Source organism: Cricetulus griseus (genome assembly GCF_003668045.3).
Source record: "Cricetulus griseus strain 17A/GY chromosome 1 unlocalized genomic scaffold, alternate assembly CriGri-PICRH-1.0 chr1_0, whole genome shotgun sequence".
NCBI classification, from domain to species: Eukaryota; Metazoa; Chordata; class Mammalia; order Rodentia; family Cricetidae; genus Cricetulus; species Cricetulus griseus.
In genome coordinates, this window is record NW_023276806.1 from 238,793,254 (window position 1) to 238,816,045 (window position 22,792).

The following is a 22,792-nucleotide window of genomic DNA, read 5'->3' on the forward strand; positions in this document are numbered from 1 at the left end:
ATTGTGTAGATCTAACCACATTATTCTATCATAGCTATAAACAATTCTATGATTGCTATAAGCAATTTTAAAAGTTTTATTTCTCAGAATTTCATACATGTATACAATAAAATATAATCATAGCTATCTCCCATTACCTCTCTATTTACCCTATATCTCCCTAACACAACCTTCCAACTTTATCTTTTTTTTTAGGACCCTCTAAATCCAACTAGTGTTGTCCATATGTGCATGAGTGTGGGCCCCTCTAGTGGAACATGGGAAACCTATCGGTAACCATATATCCTCAATAAAGAATGAGTCTCCCTTTACCAGCAACTCTTTTTCTCTATTGATTTTTATTATTTTTGTTTTTAATTTTATTTAATTAACATTTTCTTTCATTTATTTTCAGTTCCCCCCTCCTGTCCTCCTGTTCCCTCCTTCTGACTTTCATCTACCCCCTCCATGCCCCCTATCCACTTCTCCTCCATCTCCATTCACAAAGGGGCAGGCCTCCCATGGGCTTGAACAAAGTGTGGCACATCAAGTTGAGGTAGGATGGATCTCCTCCCCCTGCATCAAGGGTGGGTGAGGTAATCCAGCATGGGGAAGAGGTTATATTCAGGAAGTAGTTTCCTGTGCCACTGTGTTCAAGGCTACTTCCTACTTTCTCTTCTATCAGGTTCAGTGTAACTGGATTTATGTTGAGGTCTTTGATCCACTTGGACTTGGGCTTTGTGCATGGCAATAGATATGGATCTATTTGCATTCTTCTACATGCCAACATCCAGTTATGCCAGCACCATTGTTGAAGATGCTTTATTTTTTCCATTGTATAATTTTGACTCCTTTGTAAAAAATCAGGTGTTCATACATGTGTAGATTTACATCAGGGTCTTTGATTTGATTCCATTGATCTACCTGTCTGTTTTTATGCCAATACCAAGCTCAACCCTACAGTACCAGTAGTTCCTCACTATGGGATAGGGCCTGCAGATAAGTACTTCACCTGTGGCTGGCTTGATTTTTACAAAGGTCTTGTCTAGGTAACCACAGCTGCTGTGAGTTGTGAATTCTATAGCCACGTCATCTAGATCAGTGGTTCTCAACCTTCCCAATGCTGCGACCCTTTAATTCAGTTTCTCATGCTGTGGTGACCCCAACCATAAAATTATTTTCATTGCTGCTTCGTAACTATAGTTTTGCTGCTGTTGTGGATATCTGTGTTTTCCAGTGGTCTTAGGTGATCCCTGTGAAAGAGTCATTTGACCCCAAAGGATCATGACACACAGGTTGAGAGCTGCTATTCTAAAGACAGATTTCACAGCATTCCCATCTTCTGACATTTCCTATTCTTTCCGCTGCCTCTTCTGTGATGTTCCCTACATTCTCTTCTTTATTTTTAATTAATTGATTTTCATATGGTATATTTTATCATGATTTTTTTATCCTCCCCACCTGCCCAATTTTAGGTTCTCTCACTGTCTGTCTCTGCCTCTTAAAAAAAAAAAAAAACAAAAAGCTTCATACATATGAAGAAGTATACATGTGAAGGGTTTGTTTGCATGCTCACTTGTTTATTTCCCCTTGTACTGTGAAGATTCTGCTCTGTCATCTTCCTTTCGATATTGCTAATGAGACATGATGCTTTTAAGCAGCTGTTTCTCTGATAACTCTCAGGCCTACTTTTCTACTCTTGATATTCTGAAATTTCACTTGATTATTTTTCAGTTGTTTGTCTTGTTTTATTTTTCCTTTGACTTGACATGGGTTCTCACTGATTTATGTAGCTCTCAGTGTATGTGCTTACCTTCAGTTCTGGGGATATTCTCACTGATTGTCTCCCTAATTACTGTTTCTCTAAATACTTTACCTTTCCAGGAAAACTGCTCTCAGCTGAGATTATAAGCTTTGTATTTAAAGTTCTTTTAATGTTTTGTTTCTTATGTCCTTTATCCCTTATTTCTACTGTGTTTTCCTAGACTTCTTAGGCTTGATTTTTCCAGCTCATTGATATACTTAGCTCTCACCTCATCTACTCAGTATGTTTGTACTTCAAAACTTTGTTTGTAGATTCTAATTTATTTTCCCTTTAAGCTCCTTTGTTGTATTCTCATTTCCCTGGTGTTCCTGATGTCATCTTATTCTTGGTGCATACCAGCAGCAGCCTTGGTTCCTTCAGCTTAAAATATGTTAACTATTCCATGGTATTAACAGTCCTCAGATGCTCATTGTTCTAACAGTATGTGCACTATAGCTGTTACCTTTCCTGTGAACATTGTCCAGGGAGAACAGATGTGTGGGGCCCTCTTACTGTAACCATTCGTACTTGCTGTGGAGCACACTCACACCCTCTGTCAACACAGTCTTTCTGACATACTTTTCCTTCTGTAGCTTTCATATGTGAAGCCAATGTCATCCCTTTCCATACTACTGAATTACTATTGTCTTTGCAGTACCAGCCTAAATCCTTACTTATTTTGAATGCTTAATGCTAATATGCACTCCCTTTCTCTGTCTCCAGTACCACCCAGAAGCAAATGCAAAATCACAGCATTTTTTAATCTAAGAATTTGTAGGAAGTGGATCTGTGTTATTTGCAATCAGAAATTGGTATATTTGGGGCTGGAGGGATAATTCAATGGTAGAGCACTTAACTTGGCATGCAAAAGGCACTGAGTTTTATCTTCCATATTGTAAGATTTAAAAAAATGTTTCTCCTTGTCTGGTGTAGGTACTTGAATACAAATTTAAAGGTATTTTCTACCTGTATTCCTGACAAATCAATTTCTCTCCCTTCCTCTCTGTTTCTCTTTCCCACTTCCCTCCCTCTTGCTCACCTCCATAGATGCTATGGATATTGGTTTATTTCATTTTATTATTGCTTCCTCATAATTTGAGAAGGTCTGTCATAGTGGCAGGAGAGAGCATGTGGCAGCTCCTTATGGCATCAGCAGTCAGGAAGTGGAGAGAATTTGGCTAAGATGGAACTAGCCTATAACCACCAAGCCCTGCTTCCAAATAACCTGCTTTTTCACACTAGTTCTTACCCTCTGTCAGTTCCACAGCCATCCAAAACAGCAATACTCTGAGAGTGCCAGGTGTTCAAACACGTGAGCTGTGGAACTTCACATTCAAACCATAACATTCGCCTCCAGTACAAAGCAGCCCAGACTCACATACGCTTCTGTGTAGACAGAAGTTTCTGTCCCTCTGGTCCCACAGCTGTTTAGTCCCAAATAAACACACAGAAGCTTATATTAATTATAAACTGCTTGGCCAATGGCTAAAGCTTTTTATTGGCTAGCTCTCTCTTAATTATTAACCCATTTCTACTATCTGTGTATCTCCATATGATCTTGGCTTACCAGAGAATGCCTGGGCGTCCTACCTTCCTGGTAGCTACATGGCATCTTGCTGGTTACTCTCTCTCTCTCTGTTCTTATTCCCAGAATTCTCCTAGTCTGGTAGCCCCACCTATACTTCTGCCTGTCCACTGGCCGAAACAGCTTTATTCATCAACCAATAAGAGAAACATATATTCACAGCATACAGAAGGACCTCCCCCATCACTTCTGTGTACCTCATAGTGCAAAATGCATTCAGTAAGACTGCAAAAGTCCTCATGGTCCTACAGTTCTGATGCTTTTCAAAAGTCTTATCTGCTACTGCAAATTACATACTTCCAGTGTGCAATGCACAAAGTGAACATCTACATTCCAACAGATAAGAAGGGTTTTGACTTTCCTTTCTGTTGTTATGTGGAACACTCTGACCAAAAGCAGCTTAGTGGAGGGGGGGAGGGGCTTATCTGGATTCCATGTGCCAGTCCATCACTGAGGGACATCGTGCTAAGAACTATTGCATGGATTTGAAGCAGGAAACATGGCCTCAAACTTAGCTAGCTTTTTTGGACAACCCATGACCTCCAGCCTAGAATGATACCACCCACAATGTACTGGGCCCTCCTATGTCAGTTAATAACCAAGGCAGTCCCCTCACATGCATGCCCTTGGAGCAGCCTGATAAAGACAGTTTTTCAATTTAAATTTATTTTCCCATGTAATTTTATGCTATATCAAGGTGACAACTAATGCTAAGTGGTATAAAGTGACAGCAAGGAAAGATACAACTAAAACTGAAACACAGCTCCATGTTCTGTCCCTACAGCTTGTGATGGTATCATCTGAGCTTTAATGGGTTGAGTAGCCCCACCTCTGTACTTCTGTGCAGCGTGTAGGGTTTCACTCTTGGATTGAGTCCATTCAGTACCGCAAGTTCAGCATGGCAAACATTTCAGCTTTATCAAATTTCCCATATCATCTGGTCTCCTTTGCAACTTGGGCTTTGCAGTCCACTCAGAAGCGTTTTACAGTGAACCTAACCCTTTTGCACATTGCCTGGCCTCACTGGCTTTCTGCAACCTTTATACTAGGCTCTCTGACAGTACCCAGCCTTGCATCATCTTGCATGACTGTAAACCTGGAATCAATTAGGCAATGATGAGTTTGGCTGCCAATCTGAGATGTGGTCTGGCCTCACTGGCCCATAGCTGCAGCACCCTCCAAGTGCCTATATGGCTGAAACGGGGAAATATCTGGAAGATTTCCTTGTTCAGGGACTATCTTTTCAAATGAAAGTTTTTGAAATGAGTTCACATTATTATACCCTGCTAGTTTTGTTTAGTGGGGTCTTGCTCTAAAGGCCTCTCTCCTGTTGTTTTAATACACAGCTCAGGGGTTTCTCTTTAATATTTTTAGCTATGATAGTCCCTGCTGTACAACTTTAACCCAATAAACCTCCTTTCCTCAACAAACGATGTTTTCACATCTTTGTGTTTTATATTGCAGTAACCCTTGAGTAGTAAACAGGAAACTTGCCATAGACTAACTGTATGTAACATTGTCTTGAATTTTCTTTTGCCAACAAAGTAATCCATTCCTTTATAAAGCTCAATCAGACTTTCAGGACATAGGCAGATGTTTGCTAAACATACTATGGCTGGCTTCTAGGCCCATTCACAAATGAAGTCCTATTTACCCTCTGAAACTTCATGAGCCTGCCTTTACTCTCACAGTTCCTCTCAGCTTTCTGCTCTCTCATACTCCTTCCAGAAAATTTCAGCCCTCGATTCTCACAGCTTTCTGGGGCTTGTTTAGCCCATAGCCACAAACCCTTTCACATTCTTCTCACAAACCAGTTATGAAAGCCTTCAAACCACATGGCCAAGTTCATCAAGTACAACCATCTCACTCTGGAACTAGTTTTCTGTTTCATTTTCTCTCTATTGTGACAATACCTGACAAGAATCTACTTCAAGGAGGAGAGATGTGTTCTGGCTCACTGTTTTGGATGACGCAGTTCATATGGTGACAAAGGTATATGGCAGCTGCTTAACATTGTCAGCGGTCAGGAGCAGAGAATAAGCTGAGCAGTGATTTTACGAGTTACATTCTCCCAGGATTCATTCTGTTAATGCAGAATTCCTCATGTTTTTAGTACCTAGTGTATATATGTATAAAACTGCCTTAGAAAGAGGGGATCATATGAAAATTCTGTATTTTTCATTATGTTTGGGTAGATGTGTCATATATTTCTTGTTATAATGATTGCCCAATTTGACAAGGCTATTTTCTTTTTAAGCAAATTGGGAGTAGTAGAAATATAAGGGTTAGGAGAATGTAAATTTTTAAAAATTTTTATTTATGGATTTCATGTCATACACCTTGATCCCATTCATATCCCCCTTTGCCCTTGCAACCTATCCCCCAAAATAAAATAAAATTTAAAAAAAAAATCTCATCTTGGAAGCTATAGTGTGATACATTAAGTCACACAATAAACACTGTAGTCCATACATCTTACTTGCAAGTGTTCATTGTGAGGAGTCATTGGTCTGGCTAGAGGCCTCTGGTTTCTCCCATACTATCAATACTGTGCCCTCACTGGGACTCTTCAATATCCTGTTGTTGTCCTGTGTCATGGAGATCCTGCAGCTTTGGATCTGCAGGTATGACTGGCCCCTTCACATGATCCAGCAGTTATAGATAGGGTGGATGTTTCGGTGGGCCAACTCATATCCCTGATTCTGGGCCATGATTAGATTGGTCAGCTGGCCAGCTCTCCCCTATTCTTACCACCAGAGTGAACTCTTCAGCACTTCCTTGGCCAGCTCACCCACTACAGCAAGGGGTAGGGCCTGTTCTCCTACTCTCATGCTCTCCTGCACCCATGGACAGACAGGCTCACTGGCACCTACACTACTGGGGCCAGCTCTACTGTGTTGTCCAGGCATATTGCAGGGACTTCTCTTCTGAGTGCTGTTGCTGTAGTGCCATAAGGAGCAGGTCCAGCTCTCCCACTCTTATGACTTCAGGGCCAGTTCTCCCACCTACCACAGGTAGCGAGGGATTGGGGGGCAGGGAGGACATCTCTCCCTAGGCGAGTATAATTTTTCTCTGTAATTGTTAGACAAGAAAAATGTACACTAGTGCATTAGGCAGAATTATCCAGCAAAGATATAGAAACATTAGAGTATATATTTATGTAAGAGGATTTAATAGATTTGACTTACAGTTAGTCACAAAAGGAGAAAAGTTCTGTATGGGAGTTTGTGGGCTAGGGAAGCTGGCAATGACACAATCTGGGAAGCCAGTAACTTCCAGTCATAAGATATTAATATGATAGTCCCCAGTCTCTGGCAGAGACCTGAAAGTCCCATGGAAAATTAACTGGTTAAGTCTAAAGGCTGAGGAACCTGGAGTCTTTATGTTCAAAACTAAAGCTGGAAAACACGTCTCTTTTAGAAGAGCCAGAGAAATAGATTGAGTGGTTCCCTTTCTTTCTTCGCTGTCTTTTTAGGATTCTCTTTGTTAATAATTTTATACTATATTTGGAGATGATAGATGAGATGAGGTAAAGGAGCAATTGTATAGACTTTGCTTTTTGTTATTGTTGTTATTTTGTTTGTTTTTCGAGACAGAGTTTCACTGAGTAACCCTGGCTGTCCTGGAGCTCTGTAGACCAGGCTGTTACTGAACTCACAGAGATCTACCTGCCTCTTCCTGCTGAGCGTCAGGACTGAAGGCGTGCACAAATCACTGCCTGGCTAGACTTTATTTTTTTTTATTTTAAATTGTGTATGTGTGTGTGTGTGTGTGTGTGTGTGTGTGTGTGTGTGCGCGCGCGCGTGCGCTTGTAGGGGCCAGAGAGCAACTTTGTAGAGTCATTCTTTCCACCTTTACCTCAGTTTCAGGACTTGAACTCAGGTTGTCAAGTTTGCATAACAAGCATCTTTACTCACTGAGTCATCTCACCAGCCAGAGATTATTCTTTATTGCAGCTTCAGGCTCCCAGGAAAATAGACCTTTATGGAGATTTCCAATCATATTCTGCCTCCAAATGTGCACTGCCTTCCTCATTACCAACATTCTATACCCAACTGGTACATTTGTTAGAACCTAGGAACCTACACTGACACACAGTAACCATCAAAGTCTATGGTTTATATTAGGGTTTACCTTTGGGTTGTACATTTGGTAGGTCTGCACAGATACAAATGGCATGTGACCACCATGTATTGACACACACAGCTCTTTCACTACCTTCAGAAGAGCTGCCTGTAAGTACTGACTTTCGTGAGGATTTCATATAAGAACATACTACCCATGTTTCCAAAAATTGACATGATATAATTTAATCATAATAAAATTTACCAGTGCTAAATATCCCAATGAGCAATTGACATGCATATAATCATGTGTATATTGCTTTATCATGTTAATGAACATTTCTACCATTTGCCTAGTTTCCTTATGCCCCTTCAGTTGATCAGTTCCCTACCAACGATCTGCTTCCATTCATTATAGTTCTGGAACTTCTTTTTAGACATTTACTGAAAATTCTGACTCATAATATAGTATTCCCAAGTGCTGAGGTTCAAGGTATGTGCCACCATACCTAGCCATATTAGTTCTTTTATTCTTGAGTTACATTCTATTGTATGGATATACCACAATTTGAGTATTCATTCCTCTTTAGAGGGACACTGGAGTTGTTTCTAGTAATATGATATAGTCATTCAGTTTACTCAGTTATACACATGCCCAGATAATCGACTCACCTGTCCTCCTTGTGGAGCCTATTTTCTGAGTTGACATGTCTCATTATGGTATATCTGTGATTATACCTTTAGACATCACTGGAGAAAATCAAAGCTATGAAGATGATGTTTAAACCATTTATGATTTGTACTTTCAGCATCAAGTTATCTTTGATGCCATACTGTCATTATTTGGGGGCCTTATAATAGTTATGTCCTATCTCTTTTTAACAGCCCTTCTTTAATCATATCTCCATATAACCTCTAATTATATTTCTGTTTCTCCCATCATTAACTCTCATAAGTTTGCATAGGGACACTCTTCAAATGAATGAAACTCCATTTGTTTCTGGTTCCTTATATATTATTTTAACTCTGTAAACAATTTATCACCACACCACCATATTAAAAGAAGTCACTAGTGTCCATCCTGTCAAATATGTGCTTTTTCATTGTTTTTGTTTGTTTCTTTTTGTGGTGTGGGAGATTGAACCTAGGACTTCTTATAAACTAAATAAGTGATGGACCATTGAGAGATATTACCAGTTCAAATAAGCCATTTGTGATCCTCATCTTAATTGACCTTCCTGTGACATCCAAACATGAACTGTGAACTTTCTTCCTTGTCTTCTACAGTTTGCCCTGAACCCCCTCTGCCTTTAATTTTTTAGCCTGTTATTTTGTGTAATTGTTATTTTTCTTCAATCTTTACATGTTAATGCTCTTTGAGACTATGTCCTTAATTGTTTCTCTCTTTTTTCCCTTCATCTTTCCTTTTTTTTTTTTCAAGGCAGGGTTTCTCTATGCTGCCTTAGCTGTCCTGGAACTTGATCTATAGACCAGGCTAGCCTCAAACTCACAGAGATCCACCTGCCTCCCAAGTGCTTGGATTAAAGGCATGTGCCAACACTGTCTGACCTTCCCACCACCCAGCCTTAATTGTTTCTTACTATAAGTGTTGTAGAGTGAGCTCACTGAGAGTTTACAGGCAATGTGTGTGTGTACATATGTGTGTAAATGAGTCTACTCCGCAGCTTCTAACACTGTTCTAACTGCATTCTGCACATTTGTTTCAGTTTTTCTTTTGTTTTCTTATAAGCCTCATATTTTTAATTTTATTTTTACTTATGCATGTATATGTGTATATGTCATTATGCATGCCAGTGCCCTTGGAAGCCAAAGAGGGCATTGGATCCTCTAGGGAATAGAGTTATAAGTGATTGTGAGGCACCTGACATAGATTCTGAGAATCAAATCACATTGCAAGAGCAACAAGCACCCTTAACTACTGAGCACAGCTCAGCACCTCATGTTTTGACATTTGCTTTTAAAATTGCTATACAATAAGAATGACTATTTTTCTTCAGTTTTATGAATTTTAACACATATATAAATGCATGTAGAAAGTTATGGTAAACTCCATCATGCCCCAAATTCTCTTTTGTTAATTTCCTTTAAAATTTTGTGTGTGATTTTTTTTTTTTTTTAGATTTTATTTATTGTGTGTTATTGTGTATGCAACATTCTGCCTCCATGTATGTCTGCAGGCCAGAAGAGGGCACCAGATCACTTTATAGATGGTTGTGAGCACCATGTGGTTGCTGGGAATTGAACTCAGGACCTCTACAAGAGTATCCTGAGTTCTTAACCTCTGAGTATCTTAACCAAGAGTATCTTAACCTCTGATCCATTTCTCTGGCCCATGTGTGTGATTTTAATCAGGGTTGTCTGTGTAAACGTGAGTTTACTCTTATTCACTGGAATGTGGTGATTCTATCAGTGGTACATAACTGAAGACAACATCTGCCCCTCCTTCAGAAGTCGTCAGTAACATAGTTCAGCAGGGCTTAATCTTCCGTTCCTTTTCTTTTTCATGTAATAATTTACCAAATTGAGCCGCTTTTAACAATGCATTAGCTAGTCTCCTTGTACTCTTACAAGACAATAAGGAAGGTTGCCTGGACTACATTCTTATCTGAAGACTCAGTTGCTCCCAGACTCATTCATGTTGGTGAGAAAATTTATTCCTTTGTGCTCAATGAATGAAGGCCCCAGTTGTTTGCCACCATCTTAGTCTTTTATTGCTGTGAAGAGACACCATGACCATAGCAACTCTTGTAATGAAAAACATTTAATTGGAGTTGGCTTGTATTTCAGAGGTTAGTCCATTACTGGCTTGGTGGGAAGCATGGCACGCAGGCAGATACAGTACTGGAGAGATAGCTTAGAGTTTTACATCAGGATCAGCAGGCAGCAGGAAGAGATAGCAACAGGGACTGGCTTGGGCTTCTGGAACCCCAAAACCCAACCCCAGTTGACACACTTCTTCCAACAGACTCACATCTACTCCAACAAGGTCACACTTCCCAAAAGTGCCACTCCCTGTTAGCCTGTGGGAGCCATTTTCATTCAAACCATCATACTATCTATTAAGTAGAGATGCCTCTTAGTTTGCAGAGACCATTCTTATTCTCAGAGATCATCTGAAGTGCCTTGGTACAGGAGCCTTTTCAACATATCTCTCTCACATTATCAAACAACTGCAATCTATGATGAAAGTATGCTTCTAAGACAGAATGATACATAATGTGACAGTTACAGGCTCTCCCATAAACCTTTTCATAGTCTAATGATTATAAGCACGTCATACTCGGGACAGGACTATACTACACACATGAGTTTATGAGCCACACTCTCACTGTTTGATTTTGGTTTCTTTTTGAAGATCACTTTAGTGGATAGCAATATAGCCATTGCAGTTTCATTGTTTTAAAATAAGTTTCTATAGTATTTCTAGCTCTGTCCTTTATTTTTAAGGTACCTGAATAACTGAGGGGGAGACATTTTATAGTGAATATATACTTGGTTCATTTGTTTTTAAAAAAATCTTATCAAATGACCACTATTGATTAATGGACTATCTACATAATTATATAATAACATTCAGTGATAGTATAATTTTTATGTGTTTGGATTGGTTATGTTTTTATCATTTTATGTTTGTTTCATCTGTTTTTGTTTTTCTGCTTCTTCTCTTGTTGCCTTTATCTTATCTCAGTACTTTTTAAATCCATTTTAATCAATCATATCATTTTGATTGTATCTTTATTTGTGTAACTTTTCAGTAGTGATTGTCTCAGTGACTAAGAATATATACTTTTATTTTTCATAGTGTATTTATAAGTATGTTTGTGTGTAACTCAGTAGTGCAATGGTTAACTTTAATTGTCAACTTAATACAACTTAGTTACCTGGGAAGAGAGTCTCAAGGAAGGATTGTCTGCATTGTATTGGCCTGTGGGTGAGTCTCTGGGGGATTAGTTTATGTTAATTGATGAGAGAAGACCCAGCCCATTGTGGACAACTTCATTCTCTGGGCAGGAATGATGACCTCTATGAGTCTAGGAATTAAGCTGAGCAGGAAGAACATAGGCATGAATGTACTTCTCTCACTGCTCTTGACTGTGTCTGTGATGTGCTTCAAGCTTCTGCCACTGTGACTTCTGTGCAGTGATGGACTGTGACCTGGAATTATAAGCTAGAGTAAGCTTTCTCTTCTGAGTTCCTTTTCGTTTCGTTGTTTTATTACAGTAACAAAAATGAAACTCGAATAAGTGGGAATGGAAAAATATTGCCACCATAGTGGTACCTTTACCCTCTCCTGGCAACCAGGAATATTAGTTGCTCTGTGTGTGTGTGTTGCTGGATATTGAACCCAAGAATTTGCACATGCTGTCAAACACTATCACTGATATACTTCCAGCCCTTGGTTATTCCTTTCTATTGTCTTATTCAAGAACTAAGAGAAAGGGATCATTTACCATAATTATTGTTCCTTTCCATCCAATTTTCCAAGCTTCTCATATCCCTCTGTCCAAATAATTCTGATTTACTTATTTACTTATATTGACTTGTTTGCTTTTTCTTTTTTTAATTGCTTCTTGGCCTTTTGGCTAAGATCACATGTACTTTTGTTTTGCAGTGCTAGGATTCAAACTCACCCCTACACACATGCAATCCAAGGGCTACCCCACTTAACTACAGCCTCAACCCTAAAGAAATTCATCATCATCATCATCATCATCATCATCATTATCATTATTATTATAAAGAACTTGCACGTTAAAAAAGTTACTTGGCAAAACTGACCAGACTAAAAGTCTGTCAGACACAAAAGCAGAGCCAAAGCCTTTAGCAGTGTTTTGGTATTGGTAGCATTTTAATGAAATGGTCCCTTGTTCTGTAGACAAGGAGGCTGGCCCTGAGCAGGATCCTCTCCTGGCTTTCTAGGAGCTTGAATCTCTGTGTAGCCAGTAGTCCCTTTAGATCAGTTCTTCTAACTGTAACTTTTCTTTATCTTTTATACTAAGATACCTTCAGTTTGTCTTTATTTGTTGAGTGATGTCATTTATAAATCCAATATTCTGGGCTGACAGTTCACTTATTTGAAAAATTGTGACACCAACTGCTTTTTATTATTTAATGAGATACCTTCACCTGTTAAAAATTTTCTTCTGTAGTTAATATTTCTCTGGAGGTTTTGAATATTTTACTTTTAACTCTTTTCAGCAGTGTTAGGTTTTCTTTGGGTATGTGTGTTTTATTAGGTTCAAGTTACTTTATTGTTTTGATATCCATGCAGTTCTGAAATTTTAGCATTATAATATATTATTTGAAGTATGAGCAATATAATATATTATTTAACTGTAGTATGTGTTTGTGGTTTTCCATGAGATTTGGATGGTTTTCCAATATTATTACCATTATTTCATTAAAAAATTTAACCTTTGGCAAGAAAGTTAGTTTTGTTTGTTAGTATTTTGGTTTGTTTTCAGGGGTGGATTTTGGTTTTGTCTGTTTGGGTTTTTTTTTTTTTTTTTTTTTTTTTTTGGCTAGTGGAGGGAAGTGCTCAAGATCAAATCTAGGATTTTGTTTATTCATTCAAGGGAAGCACTCTGATATTACACTCCATCCTCAACCCTGTCAGTGGATTTCACATAGATTTGCATTATATCATCAGATGTTTGGAACATTGAACTTCTAAGAGATGACCAGTAAAGACCTAGATATGATGATTGTTAAGAGATGTAATATTAGAGATAGGGACTCTCTTGGGAAACTCATTTTACAATAATCAATAATGCATGTTTATATGTCATATATTTATGTTTTATTGGTGTAACAGTGTTTGCTTCTCAGTTTAATATTACACCTGCTGAGGTCTCCATTTAATAGTTGCATTTACATATTTTACTATACAATAATTGGTACTATTTAAAGATAGCATTGATTCTTCAGAAAATAATATTAACATCAGCAATTTAGAGTTTACCTAATAAATATTTTCCATTAATACTAATCCCCATGATAAGTTTAAATAATTTTAAAATGTAACTATATCTACACTGGCTTTTTATTTGATTGTTGTGTATGTGTATGAATGTAGACATGTACTCAGATCAGAGTAGTGTATTCTCACTTGCTACTCTGGTGAGGCAGGGCCTCTTCTTTCTTTGTTTTCAATAATTAAGCATTAAGTCTCTCTAAAGAGAACAGAAAAATGTTGTATCCAGTAAAAGCACTGCATTTCATAGTCCTGAATTAGGAGGCCAGGTTTCAGAAAGCATTGGTGTTGAGGGAGTAACAGCATGCACACTGCAGAGTGCACTTTGTATCCAGAAACAAGGTTTTAGGGAAGTTGCATTGGGTGATGTAGATGAGCACTGCAAAAAATTACTTCTGGTTCATTGTACATGAGATTTTGAATTAAGTGTTGGTCATATGTGTTAGAAAATACTACAAAAGGGAACGTCTAACCTTTAACTTGCCTGGACCACATTGTTATCTGCAAAGTTAACACTTGGAAACTGTACCATCTATTTTACAAAACAAATTACAGAAAAATTCCAGTCTCATAATTTTGTATTGGTCTGCATTCAAAGCTATCCTTAAACTCTGTGGATAACTTCTGAGTACCTTGTAGAAAATTATCTCACATATAAACTGTGGTGATGGGAGAAGTCCTTCTATGTATGTTTATCTTATTGGTTGTTGAATAAAGCACTGTTGGCCAATAGAGAAGCAAGATAGATGGGACTAGGATTGGAGATTCTGGGAAATGTAGTAAAGAGAAGTCTTGTGATCGAGGCAGGAAGTAACATAGCAAGCAGACTCAGAATATAAGCAGGGACAAGCAGAAAATCATTCTCTTCCTCCTTCTCTCTTCTCTGTGGAGCCACCATGTGATCCCAGGGAAGAGGACGCATGCCGCCGGCGTCCTCCATAAGATAAGTCTTTATAAATATATAGATTAATGGCTGCCATTGATACTTAAGATAGAGCAGGCATATAAGAAATCCTAGTCACTGACCAGAAGCACTGTGCCTAATATTAATCTCTGTGTGTTATTTTGGGTGCCCACATGTTGGTGGGGCTCGGGCAGCTTGGCAGAAAGAGTTATCCTTAAACTATGGTATATAATAGGTTAGAGGGGCTACCAACCTCATACCTTATTACTGTTGAAACTGAGGCAGAAGGATCATTTGAGCCTAGGAATTCTGAAAGTCAGTCTTGGCAATATAGTAAGACCCTGCCTCCAAACGCAACAACAATACTCCATCACGTAGCCTTTTTCTCTCAAACTACAAATTATTAGATTGATATTAAGTAACTATTTATGAGAACAAAACTACCTCAAACACTCTCTGAACTCGACTTTCCCATTCGTTTTACAGCATGACCTTATTCTGAGCCCAGTTGTTGATTATTATCAATCTCTAGAGTGAACAAGCTAGAGTTGTGTTTGGCTTTCTAGTATCCACCAAATGCAAATGTTACCAGTTCTCTTCCCTAGCTGTTATTGAGCCCTTCAGTTTCTGCCTTACCTTAGGCACTTCTTTTGACTTCTGAATCTCCAAAGCAATTTCCTCGTTTATACTCCCTCTAGTCTCACATGTATCCCTGATTTATTCGCGTGTGCGCGCGTGCGTGTGTGCGTGCGTGCGTGCGTGCGTGCGTGTGTGTGTGTGTGTGTGTGTGTGTGTGTGTGTGTGTGTGTGTGTTTGTGTGTGTGTGTGTGTCAGAGAGAGGAGGGAGGGAGGGAGGGAGGGAGGGAGAGAGGGAGGGAGGGAGGGAGGGAGGGAGTACACATGTGCTTGCGCTCTCTCTCCCTCCCTCCCCCCCTCTCTCTCCTGTTACCCTGACCTTCTAGAAGTGCCAAACAAGCACTCTGTCATAGAGCTACATCACCTAACCCCACATACCTGTTCTTACAATTTAGTGAATATGAGGAAGGATTGAAAATATAATTGTAAATGAAAAAAATCAGAATTTAGAAATGGTCATTTCTCTAAAAACATGCTTGTATGCATTCATACATATGAATAAAAGGATATTTGTGAGATAATTCCTTTACATTTAAGTTTCTCAAATGTTAGCTTTATAAATGTTTAATGATTTCTTTTTAAAATTTTCCATAGTGAACCTCCCATGTTATTAGAGACGTGTGTGTGTGTGTGTGTGTGTGTGTGTGTGTGTGTGTGTGTGTGTGTATTTATATGTGTGTATATAAATGAAGTAGGTTTAGTCAAATTAATTTTTGAAAAAATGCTCAAAAGGATCCATTGGAATCATTTCTGACACTACTGGTGACTTAGAAAAAAATTTAAATTATACTGGAATTAGAAGCCAGATTTATAGAGCATTAAAAAATGATTGACTGTCAGGAAAATAGAGATAATGAGTATAAAAGTACATTCACCACACACTGATACAAGTTAATAGATGGGAAAGTGGATTAAGAACTCTTTAAGTTTGAAGAAACTTTAAACATGATTGTAGGTTGAAGGAAGAGAAGGTAGATAACTGGTAGATATCTGGTAGTTTTGCTGAAGCATGTGAATAATTTCTAGTCAGATATATCTATCAGTAAGGTATATTTGGAAATGAGTCAGTTTGTGCCTGGGGCTAATCATTTGTAGTATTCTTACAGCAAGTACCTGAGAACAGAGCTTGTTTTAGGTCTGATAACTAATGGACAGCACAGTGTTTGAAATCAGCAGTGATTGTGAAAGTTTGTATGTGTGTATTGTGTAATATGCACATAGACATCTAGAAATGGATTGGATCTTTTAAAGGCAAAAAAAGTAGTACTTTGGGATTTAATGAGGAAAACACACTTAAAAACCTTATTAACAGCTATTAGACATTATTTAAAAACAGTCTCTGTTTTTAAATAATTATACTTGGAGTTTAATGACTTCTGTTCTCACTGAATTTACATGCCATCTTGGCCATAGGGAGTGCCAGGGCTTCTTAAGGTAGTATCTAGAAGTGGCCAGTATTATGCAAGAGAAGTAAGTGGCATGCTGGTATCCTAGGTGGAAGGGCAAGGTAGCCCCACTCATTCTTTAAACTTAGTACATTAAATGACAAACAGGGAATCCTGCAAAACCTGGCATCTCTGTATGGAGGCAGGCCCAGCTCTTCAAGAGGAGGGAAGCCAAGGAACAATGAGGAAGAGGTATGCTTTCCGCATGCTCAGTACCTCTGCCACGCAGCCATTTTTCAGTTCACCGCCTTCTTTTCTTGCATGGTTTAAATGCTTAACAGTTACTTTAAAATTTTGTAAGTCTATAGGAACCTGTTAATATATTTTGACTCACATGCTGTGTCATAATATTGCCCCATAACAGTTACTCAGTCCTGAGTTTCAATTTCTTTTCTTTTGATATAATTTAAAAATTTGTAATTATAACATATTTCTTTCTTTCTTTGCAGAAAAATTGCTTTAGATACTTGAAAGCTAATATTTCATTTTCATTAACCAAATTTTGGAACTTTTGTTTCTTATATTCAGATTAACACTTTTCTATAAGGGTTTTTTTTTAGCAGTAAAAAAATGTTCATAGTTTTCCTTTTAAGTGAATATTTGTTTTTTTCTTGTTGTTCCTGTTTTAGGTTTATCTGGCAAGACTGAGGCAAATAAGACTACAAAATTTCAATGAGCGCCAACAGATTAAAGCCAGACTTCGTGGTGAGAATGTAGGTAAAAATCAATTTTTCCAAAAGTAAGTAATAGATTAAGTTCAAGCACGCCATATCCATAATAATAAAAGTTAAGATTGTTAAAAGAAAATGAAGGTCAAAGACCAGAAGCTATATGTAAGGAAGAAATAACTCTTAAATACATGATTTCAAATTGGTAAGATCATCTGCTCCCTAGGAATTTTAATAGAGAATATACCTGATATCCCTGAAAGGATTAAAGACCACTCGACAGCATTCCTTTTTGGTCTTTTGCTCTAGAGGGTTCAGTTGTAACTCTTGGAGAAAACTGACAGTATTCAGTGGTTTCATTTCACATGGTGTTAGTTCAGGCAGATGTGGCACTGAGCTTGGCTGCTATTTGCTAAGTGGTGTGTTGAAATTTGTTCTAGAAAGAAGCTAATGGTACCAAAGGACCAGAAGCAACTGAAGAGGCCGACTTGAGGCTCAAAAAGATGGAGTCACTTAAGGTATAGACTAAATAATGTAACTTCTTAGGAAACTGAAAGCTGAGAGTGAGAAGTCAGTTTTTAAGATTTTTTTATATAGATGGATCATCTTCTTATCTTACTTTAACTGTTGAATTCCTCTTTATCTTTCATCTTACAATGCCTGGAAAATAGCATTTATACAACACTTACTTATAAGGAGCAATTAGGTGAAATTATGATGTGAATACATACAACTGTGACACAAAAAGAAATAGCCAGAGCGAGCTTACTCCTATAATCCCAGCATTCAGTGGGCTGATTGATGCAGGATTGCCATGAATTTGAGGCCAGGCTGGGCTTATATATCACAAGATACTTCTGTCTTTAAAAAGTAGCCTTAAAAATGAAATATACAAGTTTCTCTGAAGATGAATGGAATTAAGTATAGCAATTGTCTCAAATGTTTACATTTTAATTTCCATTCCAATGTATTGGACTTATTTTCACTTGGCAAATAACTGATCCCCTATTGTCCATGGCTAAAAGGATGCAGAGTGAGTGTACATTTTTATTCTGGAACCATACACATTCTACTTTGTTGGCTTCAAAGTCAGTGTCATTTTTAGACCCAGGTTGGAGGATTATGACTGTAGGCTCTCCTTCTGATAACTATAATTTCATTAATGGTTTTCATTTTCAGGCCCAAACAAATGCTCGTGTTGCTGTACTAAAAGAACAGTTGGAGCGAAAAAGAAAGGAAGCCTATGAGAGAGAAAAGAGAGTGTGGGAAGAACAGGTAAGACTCTTGTATCTAATCCTCCTTGAATTCATGTCTTTGGCTCTTACTGAGGAGTCAATTACCTTACAGTTTGTAAATCCTGTGACACTGAAGATTGAACCCATGGCCTTGCTCTTAATAGGCAAGTGTCCATGACCAAGTTGTAGCAGCCTTTATTTCTGATTTTTATTGGGTCTCCTCGCTCCCTCTCCCTTTCTCCTCATCTTTTCTCTCCCTTTTTAGCCTCATCCCCAGCCTCCCAACCCAGCACCCTTTGTCGTCCAAATTTAAGGATAATCTGCCACAGATTTATATTGCTACCTCAAGGTCTTTACATTCCTAAAATCTTTACAAATGATTCTGTAGCGTATGTGCAGAAAAGCTGTCTTTTTGTGCCTTAGTCTACTCTGCTTGGCTCTTCTTCCTGTCTTGCTAATACCTCACCTATGGGTGATTGTAGCTTTAGAATATACTTGAATTTCCTGCTAGGACTCTTGATTCACTTGAGCTTACCCTCCTTTTCACAGTTCTGGTTCTTTCCTTCCTTTATATGTTTGTTTTTTCTTTGTTAGGGTGATTTTTGTTGTTTTAACCCTGTTGGAACTTTTATAGGTGTAACATTAAACTTACGAGTTAAGTATTAGAAATGACGAGTTTATAAATTTTGGTGTCTATTCATTATTTTATATCCTAATTTTTGTATTTAAAATTTTTATTATAAAAGTTACTTGTAGGTCATTTATAATTTTATTTTCCATCTTTAACAGAATATTGCTTGTATTTAGAGGAATATAGATTATTGCCTATGTTTTAGGTCATAGTAAGTTTCGTGATCTATAATTTTTTTAATTTCATGGGATTTTAGAGTGCAGTCTTGTCATGAAATGCTATAATAGCTACTCCAGTTTATTATTTATAATATGTAGGTATTTGCAACTACTGTGTATATATTGTTTTTCTTTAATTTTGACTATTTTACATAGTGGAGAAAATACTTTTATGAAGTCACGTTTACAGTTCTAGTCAGAACTAGGATTGGCCCAGGGTTCTCTGGTGCCAAACTCTTAATTCTTACATATTTTTTCTCTGCTTTCTGTAAGGTCGGTCTTTTGTTAATTGTTGTATTAGCTTAATTGTTGTAGAATTTCTTGGGCAGGGTTAAGTAATAATAGGAATGACTTGTTCTTGTACTTAACAGAAATGATCCAGTACAGCACTATGTGCTGTAATAGGAAGAAATAATATCTTTATGTCTCACTGAGTCAATTTTTTCAAAGATCATAAATGAAAGAATCAGAACTCTGGAGCTCAGAAATAAGACTTTCTCAATAAGTTCTCTCTTTTTTTTTTATATCCAATGTAATTTTGGATAGAACTTTTTTAAGTTCTTCGATCTTTGCCACTTATGTTTTTCTCTTTAACTTCAAAACTAAACAGTGGAGAACTCACCTTCTTCTTAACGTCCCTTTTCTGGCCTAGATTTTAGACTTAGCACAAAAAAAAGTTTGAATAATGGTACAGTCCCATCTTTTCAGATACCTAGGAATTATTTCCTGGTCCACTGGCCAGAGTGTTACCTGTCTTTATTAGGTTTCATATTTGACTCATGTTCTTAATGTAGTATTCCTTGCTTTTCCTCTCAGGCATAGTATCAGCACAGCACTGCTGTGCAGCAGTAACTGGTAGGTTAATACTTTAGCACCAAGCACAACAGAATTTGTCAAAAGTAGAAATCATTCTTCTAATAGTCAGAGCCAGTCATTTCTTGTATTACCCAAATCTCTTCCAAACTTACCTTGCCCTCAAAAATAGTTGTGAGCCTGCTTCTGGTGGCATGCATACCCTACAATAGGAAGCAGTCTTCTTAAGTCTCCTAGGAGTATGTCTTCAGCACAAGAAGCAAAAGCTTATTAGTACATGCTGGTCTTCACATTGACAAAGATTATATCAGGGTAAAACTCCCTCTCTCTCTCTCTCTCTCTCTCTCTCTCTCTCTCTCTCTCTCTGTGTGTGTGTGTGTGTGTGTGTGTGTGTGTGTGTGTGTTTTAAGTATGTATTTTTTTTAAGTCTTTATCATGGTGAGCTTATTACCAGCATGTTCAGGTACAGTATCACAAACACAAATATCAAGGCCATTGTTTTTCCTTATTTTTAATTAACCTTAAATAATCCATTCTAACATTCTTCATAGACCATGAAGGTAGGTGGAATAATAATATATCCATCAAATATATCCTGAGCTTACAAGTAGTCCAGTCCAGTTCAGCCTTATTTTCCTTTTTTTTGTTTTGTTTTGTTTTTGTTTGTTTGTTTGTTTTTGTTTTTCAAGACAGGATTTCTCTATGTAGCTTTGAAGCCTGTCCTGACACTCGCTCTGTAGACCAGGCTGGCTTTGAACTCACAGGGATCTGCCTGCCTCTGCCTCCCAAGTTCTGGGATTAAAGGTGTGCACCATCAACACCCAGCAAGCCTTATTTTCTAAAATACTGAATTCAGACAAAAGTCTCACTGAACATCAGCTATTTGATAATAGTTAACATATGGGTTCGACTTTCCGTGTTTTGACATGTGTTTCCCCCACAGTCTTAGATACTGGGTCAGCTATTTATTTGTTCCCATCAATATGCACAAACAGGCCTTCTTTGGCAGCAGATTCTACTTGTTTTGTTACTTGTGTTCCCCCAAGATCAGGTGAATGTCTGTGTCTCACTTCGTACAGTGATTGGCATGTAGGACACTGGCATAACACATTTATCAAATGTTATTGTTTTCCCTAGACATGTAGGCTCCATCCACTCAAGTTAATATAACTCAGAAAGCCCAACCTAGGATTAGCTTTGTCATGATAATGATGAAAAACAAGTGGATAAATTTGTTGGGAATTTTATGACTCAGCTTATTTCAAATCTGTATATAGAGAATTGTTCAAGAAATGTTTGTTGCTTGAATATAGGGAGGGAAAGTGTGTGGAATGGGAAGTCTGACTTTTGGTCTCAGTTTTGACAGCTGTTGAGTCTGGATTTGTTCTTCAAACAGAAGTTTAGCTATGATATATCCTTAGGTGCTACAGAACTACATATGAAATTATTCTATATTCAAAATATGAAGTTAGGCCCCTTTACCATGGATCTCACATACGTACTGATCCTCACTAATCCACAAGAAGAAGTGAAATGATGGTTACTGTTCTGTGACTTAACACTTGATAAATCCATAACAATTTATGTTTGTATAGCTTGCTCCATTTTTTATTACATTTTTTCTTTTGTCATTTGGTGGCACTGCTGATTAAGTTTTCAGCACATAGTAAAATTGAAATATGAAACAAAATCTTATAGAAGTAACTGAAAACTTATGGAGATATAAGCAATGTGAAAATTTCTTAAATTTGTGAAGCTTGTGAGGACATGGCAGGAATGTGTGCTTCTGTGGCTTTATTTTAAAGCCTGTCTTCTAAGAGTCAGGGGTATGGCTCAATAGCCAAGGCTTGCCTAGCGTGCCCAAACTCTGGATTCAATTTCCTAATACCATAAGGAAAAAATAGTTTCTTATCCAGAATATGGCACTTCTTGCTTGAATTGCCAACATTCAGGAGTCTGTGGCACAAGTTGAAGGTTATGCTGGCCTATGTGCCACGAGTCAGAAGCCAGCCTGGGAAAAATGGGTATAAGGAATTAATCATCACCTTTGGTCATCAACCAGTCCTAGCAAAAAAGGCATATCAACTAATAATAGTTAGCCGACTTTGTTTTTGTTCCCTGACCTTAAAGAGTTCCTCCTTCAACTATGTTCCTTTCTAAAACTTTAAATTGTCTTCTTGGGTTTTCACCTCAAAGCTATTTAACAAAAACATCTTAGTCTAACTTTAAGTTATTCTCAAAGCTTTGTTTCAGCTATGATGCATCCTAAAATCTGTGAGCATATCTCCCAACATTAAGCTTAAAAGAATTTAACATAGCTGGGCTACTGAGACCCAATTGTTTTTCTTTATCATTAATCATAGAAAATTAACTAATTAAAATAAATTAATTAATTAAGAAAATTAGTCAATTTTCTTAATCATAGTCTATGTGGCTCCTCAATAGGAACTCATGTGTTATAGCTGTGTGACACTTCCTTGTTTTATTTTTAATGATCAAAACTTTATGTAAACTATTAAAAAAACTTTATGTAAACTAGCATTATTATCAATTAGACAGTACAGCTTAAGAAGAAATCATCTTCATAATAATTCACAGGTAAAAATGCCCAGTATAATAGGATGTTCCCATGAGATAAACACACTACAATTACAGCCAGTAGAGATCTCCCCACACCCATTCATACCATGCCAGGTACCAGAGAAAGATGGCAGCAGCAAATATATGAAGGTACAGCAGAAGCAAAAGACATTCTGAAATCTGTGGTCTCAGAGCCTTGCCTATCTTAGATTCACCCTTCAGGATTTTTGTTTTG

At 37.7% G+C, this 22,792-nt stretch overlaps 1 protein-coding gene across 1 annotated transcript in view; it reads left to right on the forward strand.

Moving 5' to 3' along the window:
* Window positions 1–22,792, forward strand: part of Nek1 (NIMA related kinase 1) — a 115,762-nt gene that overhangs the window by 46,059 nt on the left and 46,911 nt on the right. The window contains exons 18-21 of the mRNA XM_027394076.2: window positions 16,521–16,604; window positions 17,042–17,125; window positions 17,521–17,598; window positions 18,260–18,355. Of these exons, the coding sequence (XP_027249877.1) occupies window positions 16,521–16,604; window positions 17,042–17,125; window positions 17,521–17,598; window positions 18,260–18,355 (342 nt within the window). The remainder of the gene's footprint in view (window positions 1–16,520; window positions 16,605–17,041; window positions 17,126–17,520; window positions 17,599–18,259; window positions 18,356–22,792) is intronic.